This window comes from Malaclemys terrapin, chromosome 1 (genome assembly GCF_027887155.1).
Source record: "Malaclemys terrapin pileata isolate rMalTer1 chromosome 1, rMalTer1.hap1, whole genome shotgun sequence".
Taxonomy (NCBI): Eukaryota; Metazoa; Chordata; order Testudines; family Emydidae; genus Malaclemys; species Malaclemys terrapin.
Genome location: NC_071505.1, coordinates 162,558,246 through 162,573,258, shown reverse-complemented (window position 1 = coordinate 162,573,258; position 15,013 = coordinate 162,558,246). Strand labels below are relative to the sequence as shown.

The following is a 15,013-nucleotide window of genomic DNA, read 5'->3' as shown; positions in this document are numbered from 1 at the left end:
AATAGATACATCTTTTTTGCTTATTATTTTGCATTCATGCATACCCATCTGAATGTGGAAACATGCTTCATTTGAACTCTGTACCCTGATAAACAATTTTTCCCCTTGTAATTTTTAATATGTTTTTATTCTAAAATAATCTCTGCAGATTCCCATGACTGCTAGCCAAATCTTGCATAACCGTTGGATGAGAAGCCCATTTTATGGGACAAATTGACTTAGTTCAAATTTTTGAAGGGTTACTTTTTAAAAGAAATTCTTTGTAACAGGCCCCATGACTTCTATTCTTAGTGTCAAAATTAATCACTATTTTTGGTACTTTGTTACAGTTAGAGAGATAATCCACATTTAGAAAAAAATATTTAAACAACTTTCAGTTTGAGCAGCAAAACATAACATACAGTAAAGAAAAATTCGGTGCAATAATTTTTGACTGGATACTAAATGGAAAGGAGCCAAATAAGGACCACAGAGTCAAACCCTTTTGGACTTTGTGGGATGTTTAACCTTCAGTATCTGGATGCCTTCCCACTACAGTTTTGGTTGTGACTGTATCGATTTTTTGGTGACAACACTTCTGACAGAGATCTCAAACAGCTGTTCCGCTAAGATTTCAGCTAAAACAATGAAAACCTATTCACCTGAATGTATCTCGGGGTTTTTTGCCATTCAGGATCAAAATCTCATGAGATTGCTTCATTAAATTACAGCGCCTCCCAATCCAGATCAAACCTGAACCATAACCCACCCCACTACAACCAAATTAAAATATTCCCCTGAGCAAAGCATTCCTCTGTCAACCGCTGAACCTGCCAGCATGTGACACAAGCACTTGAAATGCGTGACAATGAGATGTGGAACATCTGAGGGGGTTCTGCATGCCACTCTATTTACAGATTATATTTAACTATAAAACATGTTTTCAATTATATTTTCTTACTGTGTGAATCAAATAAACTAGTTCTAGCATGTGCAACCATAAGCCCCAGCCCAACATGGGTCACCAACAAGGTCATAGACCTTAAACACAGGCCTGTATACTTGAGCTAAGGATTAATTTATCTTCTCTGTACACTCGGCATGAGAGGGGGATGCGACACACACTTTGCTTGTGGGTTACACAGCTATTTGTTAGACAGCAGTAGAACATTGGGGGTTAGGAGCCCACAAGCCTGAGTCAGCTAATGTGTGTAATGTCCTGCAAAATTCACTAGATTTGAGAGCTCTGGATCCTGGCTATGAGAACAGGCTAAGGAGCTCCTGCTGACACAGTTCAGTGAAGCATAGCAAGAAAAATTACTGTACCTTGAGAAAACCACAAGGACTTCTGTATGGTTCTGTGAAAACAAAGCAGCAACAGGAAGTCACAGGGGCTCCTCTGGAAATAAAATACAATAGCATAAGCAAAGTTAAGATTAAAGATGCTAACAGCTATCCTACCGGGGGGGAAAAGGTGGCAGCTCTTGGGAGTGAGAAGACACACTCTAGTGAAGACATCTACCTCTCTCTACAATATAGTTCATTAGAAGCAGCCAGCACCCTGAATAGCCCCATGCCACTTGCTTCCCTTCTGGACTTGTGGCACCGTAGCACCATGCTGTTTAGCACACTCCCCACTCAGAATATGCTCTGGCTCCCAGAGCTAGCTCCACAGAGAAGTGGTGTGTGTGTGTAGGAGGGAAGGAGTGAGATATGGGATATGAGAAAACATCTTAATGAGGGCTGGATTTCCAATTAGGCACAGTAGGCACGTGCTTAGAGGCACCAGCATTCTAGGGGCACCTAAAAGTTAAAAGTGGGTTAAAAGTTTCATTTTTTTACAGAAAACATGAAGGTCAGCTGTAGGCGGGGGGGGGGGGGGGGGGGGGGCGGACAGGATGTTAAAGATGCTGTGTGTAGGGGCACATAAGGTGTAAATCCAGCCCTGGCCTTAACCTCAGGAATTTTGCAAGAATGTGGAAATTGGTTAAAGAAGATTGAGAGACACACATTTTGTTTTGAGGGGGCAGTAGGGTGTGTAGGATTTCTCAGACCCTAAGGACAGTTCGTGGTATCACAGCCAACGGTGCCTCAAGTGCCACAGGCACAAACAGCACAACTGTGGAAGTTATAATAAAGCAAACAGAGTAAGAACTGAAAGCTGGTTCCTGTCCAGTTTGGAGACAGGCTATGGATTTACTGAGACCCACTGTTTCTCATAAAGCAGATCAGTTCTTATATTATGGAAGATTTATATAAATATATTTTTTCCCTAAAATGGCAGAAAGGAAGCTGAGGAAGAGGAGGCATTCACCCCAAAGGAAAAGCTCAGGCTTTTCAGTCTCTCTTTTGAGGTAGATTTTTATGACAGCAAATGCCTCTCCATTGCTGACGACTCCAGCCAGAGGAACCCTCAGAACAGTACTCACAGCCTCTGTCGCAAAAGCAGGGAGTGGAGGCTGAAGATGGGATTTGTTTCATTTTTTTTCTTAAAAAATAATGAAAGTCTGCATTACTTTACTAAACAAGTATTTCACATGTAGGATTCCACAAACTCACCATTGCTTGTTTATTCTATATGAGCAGTACAATGGCTAACTTATTTCTAGTGAGACTCTTTGCTTAAGCAATCTCTTAGGTTTTCATAGCTCCTTTCCATCCAGGCACATCCTGAAATGTCTTACAAACTATCACAGGACATGCTCTCTTTCTTTCTCTGGCTCCCTCCAATGGTACAATGAATCCAATCCTAAATAAGGCACCTAGTTGTCCTCCTTCCAAGATATAGAAGTCCAAATCAAAGTCTTCCCTTTTATGGGCAAATAGATCCCAAAATAAAAACCAGCATGCTTTATGGTCCAAGCACAATGTGGTGATAAAGACCCTTCTTCCTTTGATTCTAATCTTTCCCAAGAACTAGCCACTTCCTCTTTCTCCTTTTATGCATGTCACCTGGGCCTGAGAGGATAATGAGTCCCAGCTGCATTTGCCCCAAGCTACATAGCCTCACCTAGTTCCAGGCCTGACAGAATTAAAGGTGTTTTGGTCTTGTCTCCAGCTATGGGACCACTGTTCAGGCCCCATACCCCCCTCAAGACCAAGAACTGTGGACGTTGTCCAGGGTTCTCTGTTCAGTGTCCCCTTCAGGTTCCCTTGTTTTGACCCTTTGACCTTCACACCTGCCCTTGTTATATTTTCTGTTGTCCCCCATAATCATAGACTGGGCGAGGGTCCTTTAGCCATGGGCCAGTTTGTGCCTGCCCACCTCCCCGGAACCCAATAGGACCAAGGGGGGTTGTAAAACCTATCACACAAACTACAGGCCAAATTCTCTATCAATCCCATTGACTCCAATAGAGTTGTACTGTTGTAACTGAGAGGAGAATTTGACAGTTGATACTCTGGCCTCAGGAAACACTTCACTATTACCGCATCTTTATGAGACTTAATGGATCTTCTTCTAAATTGGCTTTTTTTAAATTTTTTTTTAAGAGAGAAAACACATTAAATGTTTTTGATTAGATCATACTGAAAGTGAATTTTCTCACAGAACTTTCCTCTACTAATCTCACATCAGTTGGATCTATCTCTCTACTAGGAAAAGATATATGTGTCTACATATATCATAGCATATCAAAAACACACTGGAAAAACGGAGCTGTCTCAGCAGGAAAAAAAACATCTATTAAGCTGAAAACTCATTTGTATATTTTATAACAAAAAAGAAATTCCCCGGTTCTTTTAATTACTCTTTCCACAGTTGTTATCTAGAAAGGGTTAGCCTGTTTTTCTTGGTGACAGAACATGAGTCACTCAGATAAGACTTAATAGTGAAATGTCACTGATGGCGCATTCTTCAACAATTTCCTTTGTAGACATCTTTTGATCATGTTTAGGGCATGCCTCCCTGAAAAATGCTTTCACTGCTTTCTGTACATGTCCCTTCCAGTTTCACAAAAAACAATATTTTTACCTAATTTATGTAAACCTCACCTGAAGGATCTGTTGGCCACCTAAACACATATGCACTTCAAGGTCCATCCCTTCGCACTAGGTTTGTCCTCTGCTGACCATGACCTGTATGATGACTCCCTGTGGGCATTCTCCCCACCCCTAGCAAGTGTTCCCATAGATAAATATATCCACGTGGAAGTCACATCCCAGATATTTCTGTGAATGGTCACGATTCCCATGGCAGCTCTGTTGCATTGCCGTTATATATGCAGCAAGCTGGTATATCCAACCTGGGCTGGCATCTACCCATCTCCACTGCATCCACTGTGAGCACTGAATTGTGGTGGGATACAAGGGCTGAGGGAAGTGGAGAGACAAAGGACAGACAGACGATGAGAGAAAAGAGTGATTATGCATGGGGAGAGTGAGCAGGGAGATAAGAATGGCAATAAGAAGATAGGTGGAGAAGACTAAAGTCTGGGGGAATTAAAGAAATGAACAAAAATAAAGTGAGATAAAGGAAAAAGAGATAGAAGCACAAAAATATAAAGAAAGAGTGGGGACCTTTTCCCCCCCTTCCCCACAGCTATCAAAATTCTTCTATGCTCATCTCCCTGACCTTACCCAACACCATTCCATACAATCCCCCCTCACCAACAAAAGTGTCCTGTTTTCTGATCTAAAATCCCAACCTGATGTTATTGTTCCTTCTTGGTGATCCTCACACACACCCTGACCTGAGAGGTAATGGGCCACAAAATAAGGAGAACAACTCTGTGCCTAGTATGGGCCCACTCCAAACCCCCTCCCCACAAAGACCTGTCTTCAGGAAATTAAATCACACCATAAAGGAAACCAGCTCACAGTGGTGCTCTAACACATACAGCCTGGAGTATTTCCACCATTGTCTTGAACCTAGTTGGCTGGATCACATGATCAAAAAAAAAAAAAAAAAAGAATTGCTCACCGGGAGCAGCCGAGACTGTAGTCTAGTGTCTGACCTCTTCCTGTGTGATAATTTGGGAAGGAATGAGTTAGAGCGTGGAGATAGAACAGCATAGACTTTCTCATATGCTTTATTGGGGTATGACTAAAAGGGCAGTGGTTGCTTGGAGTACTTCCCTCTGGGTTAAGGAACAGAAGGAAAACAGGATTCCTGACTTGAACAAAAATGGAAATGTTTCACTAAGTTGTGTCTTTTGGCAATGGTTACGGAGGCTATTCTTTGCTGTCCACCACACTAAATATAACATTATATATATATATATGCATGCCAAAGAGGGAGGCAAAGCAAGGTCTCCATGTTATCCACCCTTCCGGGATATCTGGCCAAGCTGAGGGAGTTTGCCCGCCATCTCATCATTCTGTACAAGCACATCCTCCCCAACCTGTCTCCCTCTTCCTGGTCAGAGCCCCCTCTCCCTCTGTAATTAGGAGAGTGGCAATACCTTTGGATTTTTACCATCTACAGGCTGAAATTCATACTACATCTGGGATGTGCTGCTGAGAGATGGGGTAGCGGTGGGGAGAAGGGAGACTTTTTATGGCAGTGATGCCAGTTTCTTTGTTCCTGGAAGACAATGCTGTGCCAGGGTTGTACATGTAGATCTTGCTGTGGCCTGTCGGTTAGACTTCAGCATGTTTTTATATATATAATAAATGGGACATGTGCAGATGAGAAATAGTTTGTGTGTTCATTAAAAAATGGTGATATGATGAAGTTCATCAAGATAATATTCAGATAATCAACAAACGTGCAAAACCACACTGGTTGTAGTACAGAACATTAGTGTACTCATTGATAACCTTTTGTCATGCTGAAAATGTACCACTCATTCCTACTCTTCGCCAGTTTTGGGTCCATTTCTGCATTCTCTTATCCTATTGCTACCAAATTTCCTTAATAGTCCCTTGTAGGGGACTTTGTCAATAGCTTTTGAAAAGCCACATTGGTTGTCAGCCATGTTCTCTTTTTTCCCTGTTCTATTGAGATGTTTAAAGAATTCTAATAGGTTAGAGAAGTATGATTTTTCTTTATCCCTATCAGTTCCTGTTCAGCTAGGTGTTTTGCAGTTCTATTAATTATCATTTCTACCACATTACCTGGTATGAAATGAAAGTTTACTTGTCAGTAATACCCAGGAGGATCACCACGAACTCATTTAGTAAAGATAGGAACAACTTCTGCCATTCTCTCCTGAAATAATTGATTTTACTGAGAAAAATGCATATTTTTGTCAGCAACTCACCTACTTCTGTCTTGAATTCTTTCAGAATTCTTGGATGTACATCATCTGGCTGAAGTAATATATTGCTCTTTAATGTGTCACTTTCTTCCAGCATCTTTTGACATAGAAGCATAGAGGTGTAGGACTGGAAGGGACCTCAAAAGGTTTTCTAATCCAGTCCCTTGCACTCAAGGTAGGACTAAAAATTATCTAGACCATCCCTGACAGGTGTTTGTCTAACATGCTCTCAGTCTCTAACAGTATCTTAATCTGCATCACCCAAAAAGGAGTAGGTAAACTAAGAGCGATACAAAGATATCATTTAGCATCTCTGCAATAACCTTATTTTCCTTTATTGCGCCTTTATTTGCTTTAGTAGTCTCACCAACAAACTGATTCTCTCACAGGTTTTCTTATTTTGATATACTGAAATAATTTCTTATTTGTGTTTATATTGCAACCATCCAACATGCTATGGGTTGCATGTTAATCCCATCACTGTATAGTAGAGAAAAAGAGACATTTTACATAATAGATGCAACTACATTAACCATGTGAGAATTATATGGAAACAATCCCCATAACATGATAACTAGTGGTGGGTGATCCTCAAGAAGTTGAGTTTGGGTATTCAGCAGCCAGAAACTTTTTGGAAGTTAAGCATCCAGATGCTGATCTGAACCTGACAGAGTCTGCAAAATTAGACTAGACATTCCACAGCATGCAATATTACTGCTTCCAGTCAGGCTGGAACAACAAACAAACAAATTGTGCACTTCTGTCACGGTATTTCAGCATTTCCATTTCCGGTGGGAACCAAGAGACAGCAGGCATCCTTATGAGAGCAACAAAATCTATGATAGAAGCTTGTAAAAGCAGCAAGAAAGTACTGTACTATTCTCAGGTTTGCAAAATAGCCACACCACAAAGTGGACAAACATTATATGTCTTCTTTATATGCACCACTGGCGTAGTACCTGGGTCACCTGGAAGAGCAGCATGGAGTTCTTATCCATATGCCAAGAAGAGAACCTAGAACACTTCAGTTGGGTCAGTATTAGCTCCCATAAACATTGCACACATTTCTCCCCTCAACCTCCCACCATACTTGGATACAGTGCTTGCTTCTCACTGGCTTATTTTATATCCACACAGAATCTGGGTCTTGATGTAAACTTCTTCAAAGTTCAGGGGTGTTCAGATCAGGGAGCTAGCTCAGGCTCAGTTCTAGACAAAGTGATGCTAGATCTTTTGTGAGTTATTGATTTTATTTACATTTTCATATAAAACCCCCTTCAGAATATCAATAAGAAAGGGCCCATAGCACCTATGAGAAATACTAGCTCTTCTCTCAGGGTACAAGAGCTAGCCTGGATGAGGGTTGTGAAAAGAAACAGTATCTTTCACAGACCTGTAATAATACACGTTAATGACTTGAAGAAGAGCTCCATGGAAGCTCCAAAGCTTGTCTCTCTCACCAACAGAACTTGGTCCAATAAAAATTATTACTCCACCTACCTTGTCTCTTTAAAACTGACTGGCATTTATATGACCCCTTTAGTCCACAGATTCCAAAGTGCTCTGTAACCTGTTTTACCAGTTATACATAGAGGTAGGATTTGTTCCACCTTTATTAAAAATGCTACAGTGTTCTACAGTAGAAGTGTTGCTACGGGATTTTAGACTATCTTCAATCTGCATTGTGCGTTGTCCATAGAACAGATACCCTTTTCTTTCTGACAGGTTTCAGAGGGGTAGCAGTGTTAGACTGTATCAGCAAAAACAACAAGGAGTCCTTGTGGCACCTTATAGACTAATAAATTTATTTGGGCATCTGCTATGCCCTAAGTGAACTTTTATATCCAAAATGGTTGTAACAATTGTGCATTTTATGACTATTATGTGAGCAATCAAAGGAAGCCAAGACAGTAAAATCTGCCTCTCTCTACCATCACCTCAAATAGAGGAGGAAAATCTAAGGAGTCAGGGTTAGGTCAGCTTTAAGAAATCAACATCGCTTGTCAATAGCCTCCGTATCCATTGCCTCACTTTAAAACGATAAAAAGAGAATTAACAAAATCCAGACCCAGCATTTGTGCAAATGTATGTTAGGCATGACCAAAAAATAAATCTCCATTTACATTTCCTAAACGAATCTACTGAGCTTTCAGCCAACAGAGACAAGAAATTCCAGCCCACAAGAAGACAATAGCTAGTCCATGTTAAACAGGTTGAGATATATATTTGGGGCCAAATCCTTGTTTGGTATAAATGGAGCAGTGTTGAAGTCAATGAAGCTAAGGTGATTTGCATGAGCTGAGACAGCCCTTGCAGGACAGCAATCATGCAGTCTTATATTTATTAAGACAGAAAACATTATTCAGGACAGTTAGGCCATCACCTAAGCGAGTGTAAATATTGCCCTGCAGCTATAATTGACAGCAGCATCACTGAACAATAATAGTTTCAATTCATTTCACTGTGACATGGGATTAAACATTTCTTAAATCCAAACAACATTTGTGTTTCAATGGAACAGATATTGTAGCGTAGTCTAGCTGCTGGCAGGGCCAGATTAACCCAGAGGCTTTAGAGGCTGCAGTCCAGGGCCCCGGGCTGAGGGGGTCCCAGTACAGCAGGGCTCAGGCAGGCTGCCTGCATGCCATGGCCTCACACCGCTCCTGGAAGCAGCCAGCTTCTGGCACATATCTGCGGCCCTTGTCGGGGAGGAGGCGGTGGCTCTACATGCTGGCCCCGTCCCCAGCACTGTCCCCACAGCTCCCATTGGCCAGGAACCGGGCGTGGGCAGCGCACGGAGACACGCTGTCCCCCTCTCCCCAGGGGCGCGCAGAGAGGTGCCAGCAGCCAGCTGTTTCTGGGCACAGTGGTTGCAGCATGCAGCCTGCCTGAGCCCTGCTACACCACCAACCAGGAGCCACCTGTGATAAGTGCCTCCCAGCCAGAGCCTGCACCTCGCACCCCTTCCTGCACCCCATCCCCCTGTCCCAGGTCAGAATACCATCCTGCACCAAACCCCCTCCCAGAGCCCATACCCTCACCCACTCCTGCACCCCAACACTCTGCCCCATCCTGGAGCCCCCTCCTGCACCCAAACTCTCTCCCAGAAACAAACAAATATAACAGCTGTTCTAAGGTAAGAGTAGGCTATTTTGAATTAATTTAACTATATTCTACATGTTTTAAAACTGAAATGTAATCACAGAACAGCTTTATGTTAATTAAAAGGCAAGTTTAGTATAGTGTTAATAGCTTCGATGCCATAATTGTGATCATTGTGTTTTAAATTAGGAAAAAGACTTGTATACAGGGGCCCCACAAAATCTAATAACCCTGGGTGCACAGGAGGGTTAATCTGGCCCTGGCTTTTGGGAGCAGCAATCCTCATGCTCTTGCCATCTATAATCATTTTACCTCTAGTTTCTTTACAGTTAATAGTGTGGCAGAAGCAAAAGCTATAGTATTTGCACTAGAAAAAAAGCAATGGATGTACAGACTGGTGCTAAAATACAAACATTTAAAATAATGTAGTAAAACCAATATTGCAAACTCTTTTTGTTATTTTGACTGCATCGATTGCATTTTTAGTCAGTTTGTCACTAGGAGCCCCTTGTAGTTTTTTTTTTAGTTTAAATTATTTTGCTGCAGTATAGCAAGCCATCTACAATTATAATGAGACACGCTATTGAATAAAATAATGTCTAATCCCCTGACAGTACACTTCACTGTCAGTGAGAAAAAAATATCCCTTTTTTAGTTAGCAAAGACATGTTCATTCTTTTGCAACTGCTGAGAGAATTTTTCCGATGATATGACTAACATTCTAAAAATAGAGATTGTAATAAAAAAACAGAGAATCCCTTATATTGATTTTTAGGAGCCATTTTCTCCATTACAGACAGTTTAGCCCCTTTTTAGGTTTTAAAACCAGTTTAACATTTCTTACCCTAATTTCTTTTGCCAACATTAACAGAGGTGTGTCTGAAGGAGCTACCCTATGAGGGTGCAACTCTCCGATAAGCTTTCACAGCTGAGGTCAGTTGAAACATTCAGATTTTTGTGGCCTGATTCTTTGTGTACCTTGTGTGATCATTACCACCTGTGCACAGTGCATACAAAGGTGATACAAACCCTCACTATGGCTGAATGGAAGCATTTTACATCTGCTTTGCACAGGTGCAAACAGCAATACAAAATGCTACACCTCTAAGAGGCACAGCACATAATGCACTTTGCACCCTCCTAATCCTAGTTTGCTGTGTCTGGGGCCTGTCTAAATTACAGTAACCTCCTCAGTCTGATTTATCACATCCTATTGGGCTGCATGCTATCACCCTGCCTCCAATATGATCCTCACATCCCCAGAACACCCCCTGCACACTCCTATGCCAGCACTTGCAAAGGGGTCCTCAGAAGGCAACTTCATGGCTGTCTTCCCTAATTCTAGTGCTAGGGGACTTCTCCCTTAGGTAGAACCAGGGCTTTTAGAGTCACTTTATGCTGCTTTGGACCTCTCACATGGTGTACAGGGGCCAGAGTGGCAGGGGTGAAAAGCTCACCTTCAGAGTTTGTCATCCAGGTAGATAGATTAGTGCCATCTACTCTAAAAATTGGAACTATGTTAGTATGACTGCCTGCACCCCTGAATTCACATCCGGCGCTCTAATAATCTTTGTACAACATATATCTTGTGAAGTATCATTTGAAAAGTAATAACTCGCTGGTCAATAATATCATAGTGTATGTAGCAACATAAAGTTATGAATTTCCCCTGTGAGAAGTTAGTAGCATATGTTCAAACCCACAGAGCACCGATTAGGCAGGAGTGGTTAAGCATGTCTGTCTTAAACAAAGGAATGTGTGTTCACATCAGTTTACATATAAGAAGTAAATAAGGTGTGACACTGGCAGACCAAATGCCAGCTCTTGCCAAGTCTTCATTGCTGGAAACCAGTGGTTTTCACCTGTGTGTTAGTATGGTTAAGATGAGTATTGGACTTATAAAAATGCATTTAGTTTTAGACTTTATGAAATATTTGCAAGCTGCTGCACGTATTAATCTCACCTATAATAGTTTATCACATGCTATAAGGTAATATTTAAGTTTTTGTTTTGTAACAGTAAAAAATGTTTGCTCTGAAACTGGGAACCCACTCAGGAGGGACTATCTCCTGCCCATTAAGTAGGCCTATCCAACTAAATTGGCCTTTGTGGGACATTAAAATACAATGACTTTGTTAACTGCCCCCTCACACCCATGAAGAGGCTATGTGCAAAAGGGCTTCTCCCATCAGCTTGAATTCTGGAAGGAAATAAAAATAGCTGACAAGAAAATTGTTCATCTTTTGCTGTTTGGACTCACAGGGCTGGAGCTCTGAAGCGGAAGCAGAGATCTCCCTAGTTTCCTGGGTTAGCCCTAAAAGACATTCAGAACTGACAGATTATGACAACTCTGTCACCTTTTGAAACCACAGATGGTAACTTATTTGTGTGTATTTGTTTGCCTGCCTTTTCCTTGTAATAACTCTCTCATTTCTTGTCTTAGATATTTTCCTATAGGATTAACTACAAGTGTTGTCTTTGGGGTGAGATGGGTGGTACAAATTGACCTTGACTGGTCTCTTGGGACTGGGAGCGACATGACTATTTTGTGGTCTTTGGTGTATAGCAACCATCTATCACAAAGTCCAGCTTGTGTAGGTGGCAAGACAGACTGGAATGCCCAAGGGGACTGTCTGTGACTCCATGGTAAGATTGTTATAGTGTTTTAGGAGTTCACGCTTGTTACTGGGCTGGTGAAATCTAATTGGGGTCTCTGCTCTGTTTCTTGGCAGTCTGCCTGAAGTTGGCACTCACAGTCATGAGCTCACCCCCTGTACAGAGAAGATATTATACACTCACCTAGTGCACGTATAGCCATAATAAACATGTTTGTGTTGCTGAAATGAGCATTACGATTTTGAATTACTGTGTAAATTAAAATAATTTGCGGGCAGGGTTTTCCTGTATCCACCAGAGGTGGAAGGGAGTACTATGTGCAGATGCAGTCTGGCAGTGAGTGTTTTAATGTGAACTTTGGGTACTAAATGATAGGAAAGTCATTTCCCTCACCAGTCATTTCCATTATTAAAGCTTTTTGTGGATGGGTTTTACCCTTTAGCCACCTTAACTGGATTTTAACCAAGTTTTTCTTGGTGTGACTACAAACTGGAGTCACTTCATCTCCCACTAAAGGTAAGTGCAACTACCTACGGGTATGCACTGAAGACAAGCGTATCATGGTGCACAGTAACACCTCAGGGCAAGCAGTAAAGGAGAATTCTTTTTCCATTGAAATGGCATGAAGAATGTAAGGAGGCAGAATGCAATTGTCCATTAAGAACCCTGAGCCCTTGAATGCTAAAGAAGAGAATGAAATACCAGCCTTTTACAATTGTGTGGGTGTTAGTGCGCAGCAGACATTCTTTTGGAGCAGGGCTGACTCTATGAGGGTGCGGGGTCCGAGGCTGAAATGATGAATCTGTCATTTCTGGGACCGAACCATCACTTCCGGGACCGACTGTGCCCAGCGACGGCCAATCGCATCGGCACTTCTGGGACCAACTGTTCCCAGCGCAGACCAACTGTACCAGTGGCCCGTGGGGCCACCCAAAGCGCGGGGCCCAGAGCGGTCGCCCCGATTCAGCATATCCAAGGGACGGCTTTGCTTTGGAGCATTGCACAATACAGACTACGGGCCTGTAATCACTGAATTCAATGGGAATATTCATATACAAAAAGTTATGCACATATATAAGTTTTTATAGCATCAGGGATGCTATGAATAAAATATGCTTACCTTTCACTGTGATGCAGGCCCCATTTCTGTGCCTTCTTTTCACTTAAGAGAAAATATTTTAAACACTTTTCCTACCACTGTCTACAATTCCAGTGCTTGTTACATCCCTCGCCAGCAGCATTGCCTTCCTCTGCAGCACCATAGTGATAAGTCTGACATTACAAATTGTTTTATGAATGTGTAAGGTGTGAGGCCTTCTTCTTCAGTAAAAACAGCAGCCAGATTGAGAGACAGCAGCCATGAGCTAAGTTGCAGAGAGTCACATCTTCACTTTCCATCTAAATTGCACCAAAACAATATAATATTGGGCTGTTAAGAAGTACTGTCTAAGCTCCTGTCTTAATAGTACTCATCATCACTAGAGAAAGAAACAAATCTTAAAATGTTTAAAGAAAAGTTTGTTTGATGGTATTCTGTCTGGCATTAAATCACTTAGCAGCAGTTGTGATGGTGAAATCTATACTTTTCTATTGTTTTTGCCTTTATGGCCCCTACTTCTGTATGGTCTCTGTCTGATTCTTTGATTGTTTCTGTCTGTTGAATAACTGATTTTGCAAGATTTAAATCAACTACGTGGTGGGGTATGATTGGTCAAAGAATTGTTTCATAATACTTTAGTAAAATGATTGGTTAAAATAGAGCTAATCAGGACTCAAGTTTCACTATATAAACTTGAGTCCATGCAGGAGACGGGGGGAGGGGGGGGGGGAAGAAGAATAAGGAAAGACCTGAAAGAAGAACTCACCTGCAATCCACAGCCCAAGATCGGAGCTGCTAGAATCCTCTGCAGGACCATGACGTGCAGCAACCAGAACCTAGACGAGACCGACCTAGCCTGGCCAACAGGGAATGTCTGCCTGTGTGATCAGGCTTGGTGAGCAGAGCATTGCATGTTTAGTGGGTGTATTCTGCTTGGTAATTGTTAATAAATAGAGGTTAAGGATATTACTGTGTAAGACTCTTTCACTGGGAATAAGTCTCGCAAACCCATAGAAGATTATGCCCTGAGCTGTAGGAACTGGGTAAGGGTAGGTGCCTTTCACCCTGAGCCCTAGAGAAAATGGAAAGGGTGTGTGTGGGTGCTAAATTAACTGAGTTATGCCTTGAGCCCATGGAAGGGTAAAGGTGGGGCACCCTAGAGTGTGTGGGTAACAAAGGTGTTTCTGTTTTCTAGCTTCCCAACAAGCCTGGGCCACTTATGAGTAAGGCAGAACATCAAATATTTGTCAGTGTCAAAAGAAGGCCCCAGGTATTTGAAAACCCCAAGCAAATCCTTCAAGATGTCTCATTTTTACTTGGGTCAAATGAGTTTGGTGACATCCTCCTACATTTCTTCCCTAGTGAACAACTGACCACAGCACAAACCCATTTTGACATGTAAGCATGATTGTCTCTTTCGTTCCTGAGAGATTCCAGTAGGCCTTGGCTGAAGGGTCATATAGGTTAAAGGAAGGAGACAGGAGCAGCTGGTGGTAAGTAGTGAGTCCCAGGGAAGGACAGGCTCCAGAACTTTGGATGCCAAACCATCCCCAACTCTATGCTTACTGTAGTCTGCAGTACACTCAGTGATGGTCAGTAGAGCAAGGAGGTGGCTCTGTCCTTTTCCCCAGTTCATTCTGCTGCTGTCCAGGCAATTTGTTTTAAAGCAGAACCTTGTGCTCTGAAAAAGCATCTGGAAACAAGGAGGAGCTGCCAGCCTAGCTGCCCCTACTAGTGGCTGTTGCTACGGAGGAGAAAGAAGATGCCTTCAGAGAATGGAGCTATCATTAGGAATAGACTTCCCAGGCACACACAGAAAGGGAATGTGCCAGGGAAAAGGGGACAAAGCAGCAGGGCAGTATGCAAGGGTGCCAGGAATCAGGGAAATTATGTGGAAGGTCAGAGAAAATGCAACAGGAAAACATGTGCATGAAAAGGAGCAGAAAGAGATGAGGTGATAGGGCAGCATGAGCAGGGGAGAGAGGAACAGAACAGATGGAAAGGGAAGAGGTGAAAT

The 15,013-nt window shown here is 42.2% G+C and overlaps 1 protein-coding gene across 2 annotated transcripts in view; it reads right to left on the bottom strand.

Annotated features, from left to right (window-relative positions):
* Positions 1–15,013, bottom strand: part of LOC128846672 (OX-2 membrane glycoprotein-like) — a 154,795-nt gene that overhangs the window by 64,005 nt on the left and 75,777 nt on the right. For both annotated transcript variants that reach the window (XM_054045972.1, XM_054045979.1), the window contains exon 9: positions 1,306–1,378. In XM_054045972.1, coding sequence (XP_053901947.1) covers positions 1,365–1,378 — 14 coding nt within the window. In that variant the 3' untranslated portion in view covers positions 1,306–1,364. The remainder of the gene's footprint in view (positions 1–1,305; positions 1,379–15,013) is intronic.